The sequence below is a fragment of the Ovis aries genome, chromosome 2, assembly GCF_016772045.2.
Source record: "Ovis aries strain OAR_USU_Benz2616 breed Rambouillet chromosome 2, ARS-UI_Ramb_v3.0, whole genome shotgun sequence".
Lineage (NCBI taxonomy): Eukaryota > Metazoa > Chordata > Mammalia > Artiodactyla > Bovidae > Ovis > Ovis aries.
This window is the reverse complement of record NC_056055.1, coordinates 52,040,203-52,061,165: the sequence shown is the minus strand read 5'-3', so window position 1 is coordinate 52,061,165 and position 20,963 is coordinate 52,040,203. Positions and strand designations below refer to the sequence as shown.

Below are 20,963 nucleotides of genomic sequence, written 5' to 3'. Positions count from 1 at the left end.
ATGAGTCTTTGGCTGGTCTCAGAGGTGGAAAGTGACCAACTCAGAAAACACACAGGAATTTTTCCTTGGAACTGGGGTGCCAATATCACCATCTTTTACCTGAACTTTCCCTCTCCAGTTTCTGAAGATAAGAGGAGAAAATAAACTCTGAAGATATTGGGTAACAATTTCAGAAAACAAAAACACATGCTTCCAAATGCACTGTGCTTTCAGATATTCTGGGTTTAGTTCAGCTGCTGGTTCAGCTGACTGATGCATTCACTTCCACAGATGAGTTTCCGAACAGACTTCAGATTTGGAAATCCCCAGGTTACATGGCAATGGCAACTCACTCCAGTACTCTTGCCTGGCAAATCCCATGGACAGAGGAGCCTGGTAGGCTGCAGTCCATGGGGTCGCTAGGAGTCGGACACTACTGAAGCGACTTAGCAGCAGCAGCAGGTCACATGAGGTTCCACAATAGGAAGAGTTTTTATGGTTTGAGGGGTTACTTTCACAAAGACATCACTGAAAATCTCATTCAGGCTGTCTTGCAATGGTCCACTCCACCAGTAAACTCACCCCATTAATCCTCTAGATGACTACAACAAAGGCCAAAGAATGTTTACGTGGCACTTTCAAGCCAAGAGGTTTCACTTTAAGGTGTCTGTGGTCGGTGCACCCTGTCACACAGCTTCGGCCAGGAATCATGGAGGAACCATTTCAGTCGCTAAAACTTGACCTCTTTCCCATTCCTCTGTTCCTTCTTTTGCAGAAGCTTTGCCTGGATAACTCTGAGGACCTGATAAAACTTCCACGTTTTCAGGAGGTTTTCTAGAACCAAAGGGATCTTCTCTCTTAGCTTCTCTTCTGCCATCTTTCCGAGTCTGCGACTACTGCTCATGCGCAGGTGGGGAAGCAAGGAACCGCTCTATGTTTGCTGCTGCTGCTAAGTCGCTTCAGTCGCGTCTGACTCTGTGCGACCCCATAGACAGCAGCCCACCAGGCTGCCCCGTCCCTGGGATTCTCCAGGCAAGAACACTGGAGTGGGTTGCCATTTCCTTCTCCAATGTATGAAAGTGAAAGTGAAGTCGCTCAGTCGTGTCCGACTCTTAGCGACCCCATGGACTGCAGCCTACCAGGCTCCTCCGTCCGTGGATTTTCCAGGCAGGAGTACTGGAGTGGGTTGCCATTGCTCTATGTTTATTGGACCATAGAAACGTCTGTTCTGGCTCTTGGCTGGATGACCAGGACCGTCTGTACCTTCTTAGCAGCGCTAAATCGCTGCGATCTTGCTAACCCTAACTCCTGGCGAAAGTTGCATAAAGCTACCTTTACAAGGCTTCCAAACTTTTTAGAGCTGTGTCATCTTTAAAACCTAGCCCTTTAGGTTTCAACTGTATTGTCATAATGCTGCAAACACCGAAAAGCTCATGCTCTCCTCATGATTTTGCATAGTCCACAAAAATTTTAATTTTTGGATTAATTGTATTTATGTATTTTAGAACAGCTGTTCACTGTAAACCTCAGAAAGTGAAGCAATAACTCCTTTGAAGATATCCAAGATTAGAAATACCAGATGATTTGATACCTACTATTAAAAAAAATAAAATATGTGATTTCTTTTTTAACTTGCTTATTTTCCCTTTTTTCCCTTTAACTCATATTTCAATTCCACACATGTTATCTTAGTGTATTTTTTTTTTTGCTTGAAAATCTTTTACTGTAATATGCTGTGCTGTTAGTTGCTCCGTGTCCGACTCTGTGACCCTGTGGACTGCAGCCCACCAGGCTCCTCTGTCCATGGGATTTGGCAAGCAAGAATACTGGAGTGGGTTGCCATACTCTCCTCCAGGGGATCTTTCCAACCCAGGGATCTCCCGCATTGCAGACGGATTCTTTACTGTCTGAGCCACCAGGGAAGGCCCTAAAAACACGTGTATAAATTTATACTTAATACTTTTTCTTTCCTCTTGCTATAATTTTTTTTTTTTTTACGTCAGGATCGAGTTATCATTACAATTGTAATTCATACATCGGGTGAAAGTCACATAAATAACGACCAAACGGTAAAACGTATTAGGACTTTACAGTGATGCTAGGTTGGTGTTTCTGGTACCTTGAGTTATCTAATGGCTCCTGGGGATTTCATTCCTCCGGACAACACAGTTTTAGATGTGGAGAGGGCAGAGGTATACTTGTTTTTTCCGCTGGATGACAGAAGGGCCATAAGGCAAGAGAAAATGAGAACCTTCACTACTAGTGACGTCTCAGCAGATTAATTTTAGGAAAGAGAACTTAAGAAGTATGTGGAAACTCTGTACGTCCACGCCACCAGGCAAATCTTTCCGTGCCCCGAGTCACACTCCAGGTTAACTACCGAGACTTGAAGTCCCCTCTCGGCCGGCGAGCGACCCCATCCCCTCCTCGCAGGGACCGCACCCTCCCCGATGAGCCCCGCCCCCGCCGCACCCCCGCCCCTTCCGGCGCGCGAGGTTTGATTCCCTTGGCGGGCGGAAGCGGCCAGAACCTGACCATCCCAAAGTTACTTAGGAACTTTCTGCACTCGTCGCTTTCTTCGGGATTGCAGTCCAGTGCGTCTGTCTTTCTGCCTGGTTCAGTCCCTCCCAGCCCTCCGCCCTCAGGTCAGTCTGTCCCGCGTGGGTGAGGGCCGAGGTGTCGGCCGTGCGCAGCGCGGGGGACAGCGGCTTGAGCCCAGTGTGCTGCTGGCTCACTGGCGTTTTGAGGAACTTCCTGGAGGCCCCGCCTTACGAGTTCGGTTCCCTGGATGAGATATTAGCCTTTCTGACCCCCGTTTTTCTCCGCTGTAAGTGGGGAGAGTGATCGTACCCGCCTCCGGGTTATCGATGAGGTGTGCAGTGGAAGCGCTTGCCCCCTAGGAGGCTGGGATAAATGTGAATTCCCGTTCCGCGTTTGCACGACCTTGACGGTCTCCGGGAAAGACATTCAAAGAAGGATTTCAAGTTGTTTCTGTTCGTACAACTCAATTTCTTGGGGCAGTTCAGTGAAAAAGGAAACGTGTTATGTCTTATCACTCCTCTTTCAGAGTCCAAAGGCTTCCTCTTCCTTCACTTTCCCCAAGTAGTGGCTTAAGAGACTTAAACTAAAAGGGGTGTACACACACCGAATGCTATAGCAGTAAAAGTAGTGGCCCTCACCGAAAGACCAGGAGGGAAAGGGAGACTTCCAACGGAGGGCGCCCCAGGGGAGTGATGGGGCCTCTCATTCCTAGGATGAGTCACTATTGAGCGTCACCACTGCTGCTTCTCTCTGGTAATGGAAAGGGAAAGGGGGAAGGCAGGGCAGCATCACAGGTGCTTGGAGTTTTGCGTAGAGAACTAGTCTCTAGTGAGGAACACTAGTTCCTCACTTTTTTGTTCATATCTTGGTTTCTATTTCTGTGCTCTGTGGGATAAATCAGAAACGCCCTCACTGCACCTTCATGGGCTTGTCTCACCAGTGGATCTATCCTTTCAGTATATCTACTGTGGATCAAGGAGATGATCAGATCAATCTCTTACTGCCTTTGGGAATGAATGTTTCTCTGTTGGTACTCCCAGAAGCCTCTACAAGGGAGCAGAACTGGATGTTAATTAAATGTATTAGAAGGTCACATTGTAAGACATTCTGTATTCTGCTTCTCATTTGAAATATCGTCAGCATCAGTGTCTTACCAAGGTCACTAGATAACGTAAATGTACTACACAGCAGGAAATAGCATAGCCCAAAGAAGACTATGTTGGTAAGAAAATGCCCCCAATTTGTTGCTATCCTATAAAATTTACTGATAAACTTCCTCCCACTATCTAAGAAATTCCTTGTTTCAGGACCACAATTTGATACAGCCCCAGTTCTATTTAGTCACATTCAGAAGGACTATCAGGTGTCTGATTGGGGTCTAGTTTCCTTCTTCTTTATCCACAGATGGGAGGTTCCCTTCCACATTTGACTAATCATATACCTCCTTTAGCAGCAGCTGAATAACTCCAGTCGCATGTCCTTATTCTATATTTCCAGACTCTAGAGGATAAACAGAGAGGAGACTTAACAATATTTAGAACCAATTGTACTTCCACAAGCCAAGTAAAATCTGCTATCATTATAGCAGTTTGCAGTATAAACACTAGTTTTCTTATACAGTAGCAAAAATAATGTTACCTGGATTAAATAGATATAATTTAGGCCCACATTAGTTTTACTTCTCTGAAGACGTGGTATGATCAGAGGTAAGGGAGTAGATAAGAAAACGGAAGGAAGAAAAAAAGGGGAGGTATGTGATTCAGTCTTCACTGATACAGGTTGATCTCTGCTAGTTGACTGGAGGTCATAGCCTGAAAGTTCAAAACTCATTTGGGAAAAATCCGTCAAGACAGTGATTAAGATGCTCTTATATCCCTTATCTGGGAAAATAAATTCCAACATCATACCAATTGCTTTATTTTTCTGAGTGTGGCAATTTAAAATAGCCCAGTCTTTGGTATGGAATTTAGGCATGTGCATGGTGGCAATTAGAGTCTTATATTTCCTAAGACCTGTTTCTTTTCCTTTGTCTATTTTCATCTCATGGTCTTTTATTAGTCTGTTTTTTGGCTGTGCCACGCGGCTTGCAGGATCTCAGTTGCCCATCAGAGATTGAACCTGGACCACAGCAGTGAAAGGCTGGAATCCTTACCACTAGGCCACTGGGGAACTTTTTTCCATTTCATGGTTTTTAAGCTTCATAATGTCTGTTTGTGTTTCCTCTTTAATCCCTGTGTTCTGAATACCCCAATATTGCATTAGTTGGGGCTCTGCTCTCTAAGGAATGTGTTAGCCTACTTTTATATCAGACAACTTTCTGAACAGATTTATAGCCTGATATCCCTCCATTTCCAATATCCTGCTCACTCTCTTCTCCCTCATTAGGATCCCAAAGATTTCTTAGCCTTGTATTGACCTCTATATTTTACTGCTGTTTTTACCTGTTTAAAAAATTCTTAGTCCTGTAATTCCTGTCTTTGGGAGTGTGGTTCCACTTTATTCCCAATTTGCTCCAGTGACAAATTCTGTTTAAAAGGTTTCTAAATTAGTACTGCTGTTAAGGATATTTCTCATCCTGTATCTCAGGTGCCCAGGAAGAATAAATATGTCTTCTGTACTGTCTCCTTGCCTAGAACAACTTTTACCACTCAAATGGAAGCAGAAATATTTCATTTTATGTCACCAGCTTTCTATTAGCGTCAGGACCTGACTTTCCTTCTTTTGTTTGCCTACGCTATTCGTGCAGATTCAGCTAGATTCAGCTGCTTATTAAGTTGGTCCTATGCCAGTTCTTCCTGCTGCTGCTGCTAAGTCACTTCAGTCATGTCTGACTCTGTGACCCCATAGACGGCAGCCCACCAGGCTCCCCATTTCCTTCTCCAATGCAAGAAAGTGAAAAGTGAAAGTGACATTGCTCAGTTGTGTCCGACTCTTAGTGACTCCATGGACTGCAGCCCACCAGGCTCCTCCGTCCCTGGGATTTTCCAGGCAAGAGTACTGGAGTGGGGTGCCATTGCTTTCTCCAGTTCTTTCTAGAAAATGACTAATATTGTTTATTGGATCTTGGTCTTTTTTCCATTATCTTTATCTTTCTTGCTATTTCAACTTTGACATTGCTACTAAAACCATTTTTTAAGCTGATTGTTTTCTTGAGTTTTGATATTTTTCCCTCGAAAACTTCTGCTCTAGGGTTCATTTCACTGACCAAATTTTTGAAGGCTTTTTACTTGCTAAATAACCTACCTTTTATCTCCAAGTAAAATGACTCATGGTACTTTTTCTACCCCCTTCTGATGTCTATGTCAGAAGCTTTCTCTATCTCCTTTATACTTTAATAAAATTTTATTACACAAAAGCTCTGAGTGATCAAGCCTCGTCTCTGGCCCCGGATTGAATTCTTCTCCTCCGGAGGCCAAGAATCCCGGCGTCTTTGCATGGTTCAGCAGCAACCTTTGATCTTGGGGGCTCGTCCGGGATTCTTCAGGACAAGATGGGAGCTAACAATTCCAGCCTCACCCCTTTGAACTGTACCCTGAAAAACTGGGATAGATTTGATCCCCAGGGCTTAAAGAAGACACACATGGTCTTCCTATGTGATACTGCATGGCCATGGTATCCATTGGAAGATGGCGAACGGTGGCTGGTTGGAGGGTTTCTTAAGTATAATACTGTTTTACAATTAGACCGGTTCTATAGAAAACAAGGGAAATGGATAGAAGTAGGCTTCCCTGGTGGCTCAGAGGTTGAAGTGTCTGCCTGCAATGCGGGAGACCTGGGTTTGATCCCTGGGTCGGGAAGATCCCCTGGAGAAGGAAATGGCAACCCACTCCAGTCCACAGGGTCGCAAAGAGTTGGGCATGACTGAGTGACTTAGCTAACTAACTTTATGAACCACAAACCATTAGGAACACATCTGTAATTTAAAAACATTAGGTGTCCTTAGCTTGCTGCAGCAAGAGTAACCCTGCTCCCTAGGATCTTGGGCATCTCAATAAGAGTGAATTGAAAGAGGCTTATATGGTTTGAGCTTGTGCTGGGGAAATGAGGACCACTTTTGGAATGGATTCTATCAAAGAGCAGGAGCATTTCAGCTTTTGTCTATCTGAGGAAGAAGTGGGAGCAATGAGGTAGCGCTAAGGGTGTCATTGGTGAGAAAACAGCAGTCTGTCAAATAAAAGAACATTATCATTTTAACTGCTTCAGGAACTTTGCTGGTGGTCCAGTGGTTAAGACTTTGCTACCAGTGCAGGGGACCTGGGTTTGATCCCTGGTCAGGAAACTAGATCCCACATGCTGCAACTGAGGATTGGCATGCTGCAACAACTTAAAATCCTGCAAGCAACTAAGACCCAGAGCAGCCAAATAAATAAATAAAAATTAATGTTAAAAGAAGATAATTTTAACTGCTTCACATAGAAACATTCCTTACATGGTTATGGACAGGCCCTGTGGGAAACGTTGTTCAAGTTTTGATGTGAACATCTCAGTCTGATTATTTTTATGATTAATGGTTTCTTTGTCTATTTAAAGGACCCTTTTCTATCCTGAAATAACAGTGTTCTATTAAAAGTTTTCAAAGATGTACCTTTCATATTTTCTTTATTTGATCTGGAATTGATTTTTATGTATGGAGTGAGAGGAATCTTGTTTTGTTTTTTCCTACGGCTAATCAGTTTCCTCAATATGATTTATATGCGTGAGACTTATTTATATTTGTAGTTAAAAGAGCGAAGGAGATAATCTCTTCGTAGTTTCCTTTTTGATTGTGTACTGTTTTTGTCTTACAGGTTCTTTTTATAGTTTTGAGTAAACTTCCAGGAGGACTATGAAAGATTATGATGAACTTCTCAAATACTATGAATTATATGAAACTATTGGGACAGGTAATTAATTTTTTCCTGAAGAGAATAGGTCATCCATTTGACAGTAGAGTGAAATGGGGGCAGCCATGAGCTATTTTTACTTTTTTTAGAATTTACTTATTTTTAAGGAATCTCCATACCATCTTCTATAGTGGCTGTATCAATTTACATTCCCACCAACAGTGCAGGAGTGTTTCTTTTTCTCCACACCCTCTCCAGCAAACAACAAAATTCTGTAAAACAATTATCCTTCAATAAAAAAAAAAAGAAGCAATATTATAAAAAAATCAGTGAAGACTCTAAAAATGAAAAAAAAAAATTTACTTAGTTTTAGTTGAAGGATAATTGCTTTACAATATTGGGTTGGTTTCTGCCAAACCATGAGGTTTTTAGCCTAACTTATATAGTTTAAAATTTTTTGAACTTATTTTAGTAAGAAAAAGTGGAGCAAGAGAGAGGTGAGTTGTAGGAAAGGTCGTATAGTTCATTTTATTAAGGATAAAAGTCACTTGAGAGTTTTGAGCCAAGGAGTGATCTGACCTTTTGCTTTTAAGGGTCACTCTGGCTACTTGATTGTGAAAACAATGGCTGGGAGAGGGCAAAGGCAGAAGCAGACAGATGTTAGGAAGTCACTGCAATACTTCATGTGAGTGGTACTGGAGATGATGGTGACATGGATGGTGATAGAACTGAAGGTAGTGGAATTCTGTGTATAGAAGGCGGTGGGCTTCTGTATACAGGCACACATATATGTATATATAAATATAGTTTATTGCGGCATAATACATAGTAAAATAAGCAAAGTGTAATACATTTGGTGGCGTTTTGGCTCACATATGCCCATATGTTCAGATCAGGACATAGAACGTTTCCATTCAGTGCCTGTCTCCTTTCCCCCAAGATAAACATTGATAAAATTTTTGAAGACAGAGCCAGTGGGCTATGTTGATGGGTTGGGTATGGGGTGTAAGACAAAAGGGAAGGGCTAGAGATGGCCTCCAGGCTTTTGACCTGACCTGGGAAGATGAGTTTGCCATTTACTGAGATGGGGAATACCATGGGAGGGACTTTTGGGAACTTCTTTTTAGAGGTACTAAGTTTGTTTCTTTCAGATACCTGAATGTAGATATTTACCCAGCTTTTGAGCCAATTTTGAAACATAATTGCTTATTTTTTCAGTTTTAAAATTGAATGGAAGTTTCGTATTATTTGTCTTTTGTGTCTGCAACTTTATGTTGTCTTTTGACAATGTCAATTAAAAGGTTTAATTGCAACATTAATTATAAAACAAATTTCTAAAGAATTATAAAATGAATTTCTACTTCCTAATTGCAAAATTAAAGATATCCTATAATGGCAAAAGGGAATCTTTAGCCAGTCATTGGATAAGGAGAGGTTAGGATCATGGCTAATGCTTTGGAAGCAATATGAAAAAAAGGATCACAAAGTTCAGGAAAATATAGCTCAAGAGAGCTTTATAAAGTACTTGGAAAGGTATTTGTGCTTGAGTTCTCAGTTTGCTCTGCTGATGATATTTAAGTTAGTGTGCTTATCTCTTCATAATACATTTTCCTATACTTAGGTGGCTTTGCAAAGGTCAAACTTGCGTGCCATATCCTCACTGGAGAAATGGTAGCTATAAAAATCATGGATAAAAATGCGCTAGGGGTAAGTTTAACATTATTTTAAAAATATTTATAGATCAGTTTTGTGAATTACAACCTGAATTTTCTCTAATGTTCTAGTTATTGCTCTTTTATTAAAATAACATTTCCACAGCCAGTTATGTATAAATCTGTGGTTTGAAAAGGGCTTCCCTGGTGGCTCCACTGAGAGAAAGAATATCTCAGATAACGAATATTGGCAGGCAGATTCTTTATCTGCAGAAGACCCAGGAGATGCAAGTTCAATCCCTGGGTTGGGAAGATCCCCTGGAGAAGGAAATGGCAACCCACTCCAGTACTCTTGCCTGAAAAATTCCATGGATAGAGGAGCCTGGCAGAGTTTAATATGACTTGTTGTTTTATTTTTAAGGATGTAAGTGCTGATTAATATATATAAATAAGTTGAAGAGAATGTTGTGTTACAGTAGTATCACTCAATTCTCTGAACTCCTTCTGAAATATATGCCAAAATCACGAAGTGATCTATATCAGAATTATTTTAAATAACCTGTCAACTGATAATTCAGCTCTCCTTCAGTATTTTTGTTTTCAGTGCTCAATATTATGTTTATTAAACTAATAAAAAGATATTAAGAATAATTTTTCCTGATCATTTAAACATTGGTTACAAAATGGATTAATTGAATTCCCTTAAGCAATTTAAACTTCTGTTATAACTTTAGTGTACTTTATTTACTTGACCCAGCAAATACCTTAATAGCAGATAAAATGTGAATTGTTATTATAAGATGTAACATACTAGTACTCAAAACTTATTCTAAAGCATCATTATGATGATATTAATTCATTAATTCTAAACTGGTTTTTGTATTTCCTATTGTTATTATGCTTATTTTAATTACTTCTTGGACTTTAAAAATATTTTGATTACTTATAGGGTTTTAGTCATCAGATTCCCACATCCCCCCAAAAAAGAAGAAAAAAAGATCATCATATCAGAATAGTTAAAGTTACAACTTCTGGGTTAAGATCTAATATCAGGTTGCATGGCCCTAAGTTAATTGGATCTTAAACCACTGATCATTAGACTGAGTCCCTTTTTATAATAAAATATTACTTGTTTACTACATGGATATCTGGATTTTTATCTTTACTATGAACTTAAAAATTTTTTCAACTTGGTTATCCTCCTCTCAGCCAACTTCTTATTTTGAAAAATTTCAAGCTCCTTGAAAAGTTGGAAGACTGAAATAGTGAATACCTTTTATCTACATTCACCAATTTTTAGCTCAGCAGGCTTCTTTTTTAAAAAATTTATTTTTGATTGAAGGATAATTGCTTTACAGTATTGCATTGGTTTCTATCAAACATTAACATGGATCAGCCATCGGTTTCATCATGCTTCTTAATGCAGAGACTGAAGTGGTAGCCTAGACATGCACGCTGGATAGTGTTCCTGTCATTTTCCTTGTTTGGAATGCTAACTTTCTAAAGGGAGTGAGATTATTTTATTTTTGGGGCATGTTGTACTCTTGCCTCAGATTGAACTTTTCTTTTGTAAAACCCTCAGGGCCTTTTGAAAATGTACGCAGAGAAAAGTTTTTTTCTCTATTTCTGTATTATTGAGCAAATTGTTTTGAGGCCATTGACTGCTTTTGCTACTTAGTATTAGAGTTGTTGATATTGGAGCTTGGAATATTTTCCAAATAAGTTTATTGCTCATTTAATAAAATGTTTTGTCACAGAGTGATTTGCCTCGGGTCAAAACAGAAATTGATGCCTTGAAGAACCTGAGACATCAGCATATATGTCAACTCTACCATGTGATAGAGACAGCCAACAAAATATTCATGGTTCTCGAGGTCAGTAGTACGTTGCAGAGACCTTAAGTTATTTGTCACTGTCTTAGTCTGTTTGGGCTGCTGTAATAAGTATCACAGACTAAGTAGCTTATGAACAACAGCAATTTATTTCTCACAGTTCTGGAGGCTGGGAATCCCAAGATCAAGGCACCAGCATGGTTGGGTGAGGGTCCTCTTTCTGGTTCATAGCTGGTACCTTATTGCTTTGTGCTTACATGATAGAAAAGGCTAGGGATCTCTCTGGAGCCTCTTTTATGAGAGCACTGATTTCATTCACGAGGACTCCGACCTCATGTCCTAATCACCTCTCAAAGGTTCCACCTTCTAAAATCACCATCTTCAGGGCTTAGAGTTTCCACATAGGAATTTTTTGGGGACACAAACGTTTATTCAGGCCATTCTCTTTCATTTTATGATAGTTATATGAGAGAGGTATTAAATTCATTTCACTTGCAAGATTAAATGCTAAGTGGCTTACCTGTTTAAGTTCTAACTGTAACAATTTAGACGAAGTAGACGTATAATAAATTGGAGACACATTGTAAATATATCCTTTGTAATACCCTCCTCATGTGATGGTGTGCTTTAGTGGACAGAATAGGTTAGGATTTGTTCCTGGAGAGAACTCACGTGAAGCAACAAAGACCCAGTGCAACTAAAAAATAATAAATAAATTAATTTAAAAAAATAGCTCAAGACCAAAAGTATTCCAAAAGCTAGAATACTGAGAGTGTATTTTTGAACATACCTAAATTAGTTCATTCCTTTGCTTAGAAATCGAATTAACAACATCTCTGAGTTAAGTATGATTTTTTATTTTAAATTCCTCTGATTTTTGCAAGTAATAATGCTATTTATGTGACTCTGCTGCTCTTGCAGTATTGCCCTGGAGGAGAGCTGTTTGACTATATAATTTCCCACGATCGCCTGTCAGAGGAGGAGACCCGCGTTGTCTTCCGTCAGATAGTGTCTGCAGTTGCTTATGTGCACAGCCAGGGCTATGCTCACAGGGACCTCAAACCAGTAAGTGACTGCATTACAGATGCTCACCTGAGAATTTGACATCTGACTGTCATCACTCAAATTCCAAATGTTCTTTCTGTTTAGAATTTATTTGGGCTTTTGATATTTTTTTGTTCCATTCCTAATGTATCTTTCTTTTTCCTTTTCGACTTTTGACTCCTGCTGGGCTCTTCTGGATGGACTTAATATTGGCATTCTATTTCTTTGTCAATTTTGTGTGACATTATAAATGTCTTTGTAATTAGCTGTAGAATATAAACCTCAGGTTTTATTCCTAGGAAAGAAGAGTTTTGAGTATTTTCTTTGAGAATATTGTCTTTGAGTATCTTCCTCTTGATACTCTTTTCCTGACATCATCTTCCTTTAATTTTAATTCCATTATGCTTCAGAAATGAATAGTTCAATAAAATGGGCAGACTCTGCTTTTCAAGGGCAGAATAAAACTTTGATACCCTTAAATGTGTAGGCTTTGACTAATATGCATGCTGGTGAACATGAATTTCAATGTAATTTGATACTAGGGTTTGAGATCTAGAATTGCCCTAACAAGATATGGCAGTTTCTGTCCTTTTCTCTTTGTTTTTATCCAACTCTTTGATTTGAGTTCACTCTTTCTGTTCAAACTTGCCTTTGGCATCTATCATGTTCGCTTGTAGTTGAACCTCAGAGTACCAAGGAGAAAGTGGTTTATGCTAATGTGCCTTGAGGGGAAGCAGAATAGTTATCAACATTCCTCTCCTCTTCTCTTTCCTTCTATTCTTGTCACTTCATTCTTTTTTTTTTTTAATTGATTTTTTTTACTCTGTACCCAACCTTAAAGTGCTTTTAGGAATAGCTAGAGGTGGGATGTAACATAAGGAAAACTATATAGTTACGAAAATGTCTTTATTATTTTTTTTTTCAGGAAAATTTGTTGTTTGACGAATATCATAAATTAAAGCTGATTGACTTTGGTCTGTGTGCAAAACCCAAGGTAAGTGCAGAGATAAAAATGAGTTTATTTCCTTTGCCAGTGTACCTCTTGCCTGTTATCTTACACTAACTTCCATTTAGTATTTAGTGAGCCTGGTTGCATCCATTGAGAAAAATGCTTAATTTCATGCTTTTTATAAGTTCTCTTGATGATTTTAACATGTAGCCAAGGTTGAAAACCACTGCTCTAGGTCCAGGGTTGGTCCTGCTGAAAACCCCATGGGTATGCTGTGAGGGAATTTGCAGGACTGAAGTGTCAGGAAGCCATCACAGTGTGAATGCTGAATTGACCATGTGTTTGCAGTTGGAGTATGTTCCTGTTAGATGATGCCTTTCTTTGTTTAGATATGCATTTCAGGAAATCTAGTGAAAATCTATTCTTTTATGGTTATATAACTGACAATTAGTTACATTTTGAGAGACAATCCCTTTTCCTTATAAAAGAAGAAGAAAAAAGTCCATATGTACTTTAAAACTTATACCATGAATTATTTCCTTAATTTGCACTCCATAGTTAATATCTTCTCTTTGAGGTGACTTTGAACTTTCTCCTGTGTGGCTGCTGTTGGAGGCTTCCTCTTGAGTCCTCTAATGATGGTACTTACAGTCTCTAAAATGAACTGTCTACCCTCATTAAGAATGTTGAAATTTCAGACTTGTCTCAGCCCCTTGGAGTCCCATGATTATTTCCTGCCCCAATCAGAACTACCTGGGTGCAAAGGGAGGCAGATTTTGCCCCTTTGGCTGAATGTCTGATTTTTTCTGATTTTCCTCTCCTTCCCTTGGCTCTTCAGAGATTGTCAGTCGAGTCTTGTGTCTGGGAACCAAATGCAAGAAGGCGTTTTTCTGATCGACAAGCAATAAAGATAAAGCTTACTTTGAGCCGTTAAGCTGGTTTAAGTCATGTTCATCACAGGAGGCAGTGGAGAATGTTTGTGACAGACTCTGGCAGCCTTTATTTATGGCTGCCACGGATTCAACCCACACAGACTCCATCTCACAAAGCAAGACTTGACTGGGAGAAGGTGGCCTCAGCTTTCTGCTGAGGAGCTAACTTCTGGGTGTGCTGTTGTAGTTGTAAATGAAATCTTATAATTTCATAAGTCATTTGCCATTTGGGGAACTCTGTAGAAGTGTTAGGCGGTGATATCATTTGCATTATGTCTCCATATTTCTGTGGGAGACCAGAGGATCCTTATTTGAACAGATCTGGAGGCTGAGGTCATGATCTGTGTTATAACCAAGTCTAGGAAACAGACTCCCAAGGGTTTGTTTTGTGTAGTGTTTGCTCTCTTCCCTCTTGGGGAGGAGACACTTGTATATTGGTAAAGATTTGCTATTGGAGATAGGGTCCTTCAGAGAAATAATCCTTTTTTCTTGAGTACTTGGGAGTGGGAGGACTTGGGTGCTTGGATGTATGCTAAACTGATTATTCTGCAAATGGATGCCTAGGGAAGTACGAGTTTGACTGAGCTAAGGGGAGAAGGATTTTTTTCATGCCAGGTCTTGGTGGTGTTGGAAATCCAGAGAAGAGGAAGCCGCACGTGCATGCACGCACATGGGCCAAGTATTGAGTTGGCGGCAGAATGTCTCTTATCATTTTCGGTAACTCTGATCTAGCATCTCTTTGCTTATATTGGAAGAATGTGTATCAGGGTTTTAATTCTCTTAAGGGCTGTAGTTAATAAGTGTTTCATTTTTATCTTACTGGCAGGGTAACAAGGATTATCACCTGCAGACCTGCTGTGGGAGTCTTGCTTATGCAGCACCTGAATTAATACAAGGCAAATCATATCTGGGATCAGAGGTAATTGTTCAGTGATTAATTCAATATATGATCCATATATGTTTACTGGTGATCTGCAGTGAGTCAGGCACTGTGTGTTGAGGATGTAATGAGGTAAGAAATAAACTTGTTAATCAAAGAGTTGTCAGAGAGTGAGATATGTACAGTAATAAGGGAAATGAACAGCTTGCAATAAATATAATAATGCATAATATTGTTGTGAAACAAAGATATATTTCTGGTGTTTTGTGTTTAACGGTGCCATAATTTAGACTGATTAGTCCAGCCAGGTAGAGTATGAGGTCAGGATTATAGGCTTAGTTTGCAGAGATGGTGTTTAGCACAGAGAAGACCTCGGATAGCTGGCTGTACTTTATCCACAGCCAGCTATCCGAGGCCTGCAGTCCTGTGTAAGAGGCCTAGGCTCAGAAAGCCCTGGGCATTGCCGCTTAACTATTGGCTACCGCATGCTAGTTAGCCCCTTTGGAGTACCGATTTTGCTGATATTGTTGTAAAATGGAAAAGGTTTAGTTGTCAAAAGCTCTGGAAATACTGGGTTGAACAGTTTCCATTAGTTCAGGATGTTTCTGAATCTTAATATGTTCTGTACAATGTCCTCTGGGAGGAGACCATCACAGAGAGCAGCTGGTCTCAGTTTCATGCGCCTACAGAATCCACTTTTTATGTGGAGCATCTTTTGGAACTGGTGTTATGTGGGAGAAACTTTGAGATATGCCAGTTTACTTAATTTGTAACATGAGAAGATGAGGACTAACTTGTTTTTGGTGACCTTTTATTTGGATATATTCTCAGACTTACAGAATAGGTACAAATATGGAATGAGAAACTTCTATATATATTTTGCCAAGTTTACAACTGTTTACATTTTTCCCTATTTGTTTTAGTATTCTCTATGTTTATATACATGTGAATTATGTTTTGAACCAATTGAGAGTAAGTTGGAGACATCATACCCCTTTATCATTAAATGCTATGTATATATTTCCTAAAAGAAGGGCTCTCTTATTTATTATTTTTTTTGGGGGGGCCATGCTGTGTGGCTTGTGGGATGATCTTAGTTCACTCACCAGGGATTGATTGAACTTGGGCCGCAGTGGTGAAAGTGCTGAATCCTAACCACTGGACTGCTGGGAAATTCCCAAGATGTCTCTTTTAGTTATCAAAATAAATTCACTTTAGTTATCAAAATCAGAGAGTTTAACATTGGTACAGTTTATTTAACCCACAGTTCATATTCAGATGGTGTTGATTGTACCAATCATGTCTTTTGCAGCTATATTTTCCCTCCAGTCCAGGATTCCATTCAGGATCATGCATTGCACTGTTGCATTTCTTTGTTCTTTAATCTGAAAGACTTCCGTAGGCTTTCTTCATCTTCATGACCTTGAAATTTTGGGGGAAGCCAGTTATTTTATAAAATGGCCATCAAGTTGAATTTGTTTGATTAGTTTTGGGTTATGCACTTTTGGCAGAAATACCACAGAGGTGATATTGTGGCCTTCTCGGGGCATCATAAGAAATGGCCAAACTTTTACTGAATATTTATCATAGTCCTGGAATCATGGTAGATCTTTTTTTTTTTTTTTCTTTCAATTGTGGTAAAATACATATGACATAATATTTGCCATCTTACCATTTATAAGGATACAGTTCCTATTTGAACTGCGTTTAAATGTACAATTCAGTAGTGTTAGGTACATTCATATTATTGTGCAGTCAATCTCCAGAGCTCTTTTAATCTTGCAAAACTGAGACTATATCTATTAAATAATAACTCCATTAGCCACTCCCTGCTCCCCTGGCAGCTATCCTTTTACTTTCTATCTGGGTCAGTTTGACTAGGCTAGGTACCTTGTATTATGGACTCATACAGTATTTGTTTTTTTGTGTGACTGCTTTTATTAGTGTAATATTTTCAAGGTTCATCCATATTGTGGAGCATGTATCAGAATTTCCCTCCTTTTTAAGTCTGAGTAATATACCATTACATGTATACACCATATTTTATTTATGCATTTATCCATGGACATTTAGGGTTACTTTTATCTTTTGGTTATTGTGAATAATGCTGGTAGACACAAATATCTCTTTGAGACCTTGCTTTCAGTTCTTTTGGATATATACCCGAATGTGGAATTGCTAGATCATATGGTAGTTCTATTTTTAATTTTTTGAGGAACTGCCATACTGTTTTCTGTAGTGGCAGCAGCATTTTACATTCCTGTAATGATGCACAAGGATTCCACATGGTAGATCCTTTTTATAATTTTCATTTAATCTGCACAAAAATCTGCACAAGGATTCCACATGGTAGATCCTTTTTATAATTTTCATTTAATCTGCACAAAAATCCCTTGGAGTGAGTACTGTTACTCTGTTTCATAAGATAAAGATGATGAAGATACTGGGGCTCAGAAATTAAGTGCCTTTGCAGATCACAACTAGCAACTGTGGGTCAAGATTTGAACTGAGTGAGGCTCTACCTCACACCTGTACTCTTTCTAGTCTCCTAGAAGGAGTGGTAATCACATGCCTGATGCTCGCAAGATTCCTAGATGTCTGGTGATGAGGCTCTGCTGGTTTGAATGCATCAAGGTTTTCCTACAGGATCTTGCTTTCTTACCCATTTTAGTTCAGTTTTCCATCCTTCTAGGATAATTTCTTAAGGACAGTGTACCAAGGTATTGTCTAGGGGCACTTATTAAAATATGCAGAACTCAGGGCAGTATATTTAGAGATTTTAGTTTTGTTTTCTAAGGTGGGGCTCTAGGAATCTTCTTTCTTAAATAAGTAATTTAGATTATTCTGTTGCTCATGGTTCAGATCATGCTTTATGGATTGTTCCATGGTAAACATCTCTAATTCCTTTTGTAATTTCTCAGAGGAAGTCTCTCTGTTAACCTCTTCTTATGGCATTTGATGAGGCCATACTAGCCCACTCTTTCCTGTGTAGCCACTTTGTGTTTAGTCTTTGTTAGATTAGTATGTGTCTTGGTGTGTTTCTCCTTGGGTTTATCCTGCATGAGACTCTTTACACCTCTTGGACTTGATCGACTATTTCCTTTTCCATGCTGGGGAAAATTTCAACTATAATCAATTCAAAAAATTTCCTCATACCCTTTGTTTTTCTCTTCTTCTGGGACCCCTATAATTCAAATGTTGGTGCATTTGATATTGTCACAGAGGTCTCTGAGACTATCCTCAGTTCTTTTCATTCTTTTTACTTTATTCTGCTCTTCAGAAGTTATTTCCACCATTTTGTCTTCCAGTTTACTGATTCATTCTTATGCTTCAGATATTCTGCTGTTGATTCCTTCTAGAGTATTTTTCTGGTGGGCTGCAGTCCATGGGGTCGCTAAGAGTCGGACACAACTGAGTGACTTCACTTTCACTTTTGACTTTCATGCATTGGAGAAGGAAATGGCAATCCACTCCAGTGTTCTTGCCTAGAGAATCCCAGGGACAGGGGAGCCTGGTGGGCTGCCGTCTCTGGGGTCGCACAGAGTCGGACATGACTGAAGCGACTTAGCAGCAGCAGCAGAGTATTTTTAATTACAGTAATTGTCTTGTTTGTCTCTGTATGTTTATTCTTTAATTCTTCTAGGTCTTGGTTAATTGAGTCTTGCATTTTCTCCATTTTGTTTTCAAGGGTTTTGATCATCTTTACTGTCATTCTGAATTCTGTTTCAGGGAATTTGCCTAGTTCCTCTTCATTTATTTGGACTTAGATGTTTCTGGTTTGTTCCTTCATTTTTATAGTATTTCTCTGCCTTTTCATTATTTATTTAAACTTACTGTGTTTGAGGTCTCTTCTTCCCAGGCTGCAAGGTTGAATTCTTTCTTCCTTTTGGTTTCTGCCCTCCTAAGGCTGGTCCACTGGTTTGTGTAAGCTTCGTATAGGGTGAGGTTTGTGCTGAGGTTTTTTGTTTTTTTCTCTGATGGGCAAGGCTGGGTGAGGTGGTAGTCCTGTCTGCTGATGACTGGGTTTGTATTTTTGTTTTGTTTCTTGTTTAGATGTTCTACCGGTGGTTGGGTGATGCTGGGTCTTGTATTCTTAAATTCAAGTGGTTTCCTTTGTGTGCACATTCTCACTATTCGATACTCCCTAGGGTTAGTTCTCTGTTAGTCTAGGGTCTTGGGGTCAGTGCTCCCACTCCAAAGCCTCAGGGCTTGATCTCTTCCTTTCCTCCTTCTTCCTTCCTGGTCACTCTGCTCCAGCCCCACTGGCCTCTGCTGTTCCACCTCTATCCCTGTTGCTCCCTCTGCCACGAATCTTCCTTCCTGTCCTCTTAGCCTGCTTGATTTTTCTCCTTAGCACTGTTACCACCTGGCAGAACAGCTTTCTGTCTCCCCGTCCCCCACCTAGTAGAGCTTTAGCACTTTCTCCACTTCCGCTCATAGTGCGGTACCCAATACAGTTTTCCCACCTGTGCTTCTCCTGTGTAGCCTCTCTGCCTTAACTTTAACACCCCAGGCAGGAGTGCCATGCCACCAAGACTCAATGTATAGATGAAGCATTTGACATCTTTCAGGCATAAATGGTTAATTTCTGACCTCCTGCAACTTGAAAGAAGAATCAGTTGTTCACTTGAAAGTACACTGTTCACCCAGGGTTTCCTTGTTGAGTCCTAATAATATGATGTGATTTGGTAGGCAGGATTCAGTGTGAGATTGGTGTTATTTAGCATAAAAACTAAAGTTTTTTCCAAGGCTCAAATGAGGGTGGGAACTGTGACTTCTCAGCCAGTGGTCAAATGGCTATCTTACGTAAAGGTTAACTCATTTCTGGGATTTTGAGATTTGTAGGGCTGTTTGTACTGGCAGGCTAATTTCTAGCCTTGACCCTTGAAAAGTCATTTGTTGAACGTTATTAAGGTTTCTCTACATAGAGAGGACTTTACAGTGCAGCTTAGTCACATTTGCCGATTATCAGTAGTAAATTTTAAAACTTGTTTTGATTTTCTCATGCATGTTTACATAATCCTCATATGTAATAAACCCTCAGTAGCACTATATTTTCTCTTTCAGAATCAGAGACTTAGCCTCATCTTCTTCCTTATCATGCCCAATCCAGCCAACTGGAAAAGATTTTCTATTAAGCATTGGCAGGGAGTGCACTGAACTGGAAGTCGAGAGACCTGCCTGGGTGGCCTGCCGTTGGCTGGGTGACTTTGGATGAGCCTTCCCTTTTTGGGCTTCACATTGTAGAATGAGCTGGTTGAACTGGATGATCTCTGAGTTCTTTTCCAGCTCTGTAAAGATTCTGTGTACTGCTATTTTGAAATGTGTTCTGATTTTTTGTCTTTTGATTTTTTTCTCCTCAGGCAGATGTTTGGAGCATGGGCATACTCTTATATGTACTTATGTGTGGCTTTCTACCATTTGATGACGATAATGTCATGGCTTTGTACAAAAAGATTATGGTGAGTATTACAAGGCATAGAATTTCATTGTGAGAGTTTATTATACTGCAAATTATATGCTTCTATTTATAAAAATACAGAAACAGGCAGAAGTAATCTATGCTGTTAGAAGTAAGGATAGTGGTCACTCTTTGGAGGTGGGTAGTGACTAAGAGACATGTTTGGTTTTTGATCTGAATGCTAATTATACTTATGTATTCAGTTTTTGAAAACTTATCAAGATATACCCTATGATAGATGTCCTTTTCTATATGTATATTATACTTCTTCAATAAGAAGCTTAACAAAACAAAAACAAATGGGAAAGTAAGCATTAAGCTGATTTTCCTGGTAAGAATTTTTATTTTGTATCCTGAAATGATGCCTTAGCAAGTTGCTGTGTTAAATCACATTTTTCTTATGAGTTATGTTGAAACGAGAGAAGCTTTTTTTTTTGAAGGTAAAATTAGCTTTAAGGTATAATACAACCACAATGAAGAGCGTTGTTAAGTTTTGTTAAAATCATATATATTAGAGATAGTAGATCCGAGATTATGGGGCAGTGGTGGGTGACTACTTAAGGGTAAAGGGTTTCTTTTTGGGTTGAGGAAAACATTATAGAATTAGACAGTGGTGATGATTATACAACTTGGTGAATATATTAAGAACCACTAAAGTGTATACTTTAAAAGTGAATTTTATGTTATATGAACTATATTCAATTAAAAAAATAAGAAATCACATGGGAAGGAAAGTAGGAGAATTCTTTTTAATGAGTTATATTCAAAGCACGCTAACAATAGATGACATGTAAAGAGCAAGAGCACCACATTGTGTCCATAGCAAACCAAGGTCAGACCAGCAGAGCAGCTTCTCAATGCAGCTGGACT

At 39.4% G+C, this 20,963-nt stretch overlaps 1 protein-coding gene and 1 pseudogene across 1 annotated transcript in view; one reads left to right on the top strand and one right to left on the bottom strand.

Moving 5' to 3' along the window:
- Positions 1-224: 224 nt before the first annotated feature.
- LOC101106310 (large ribosomal subunit protein uL30-like) lies at positions 225-856 on the bottom strand (annotated as a pseudogene).
- Positions 857-2,467: 1,611 nt separating this feature from the next.
- Positions 2,468-20,963, top strand: part of MELK (maternal embryonic leucine zipper kinase) — a 71,392-nt gene continuing 52,896 nt past the window's right edge. The window contains exons 1-8 of the mRNA XM_027964414.3: positions 2,468-2,624; positions 7,308-7,403; positions 8,965-9,050; positions 10,753-10,869; positions 11,749-11,892; positions 12,797-12,865; positions 14,579-14,671; positions 19,996-20,094. Coding sequence (XP_027820215.2) covers positions 7,346-7,403; positions 8,965-9,050; positions 10,753-10,869; positions 11,749-11,892; positions 12,797-12,865; positions 14,579-14,671; positions 19,996-20,094 — 666 coding nt within the window. The 5' untranslated portion in view covers positions 2,468-2,624; positions 7,308-7,345. The remainder of the gene's footprint in view (positions 2,625-7,307; positions 7,404-8,964; positions 9,051-10,752; positions 10,870-11,748; positions 11,893-12,796; positions 12,866-14,578; positions 14,672-19,995; positions 20,095-20,963) is intronic.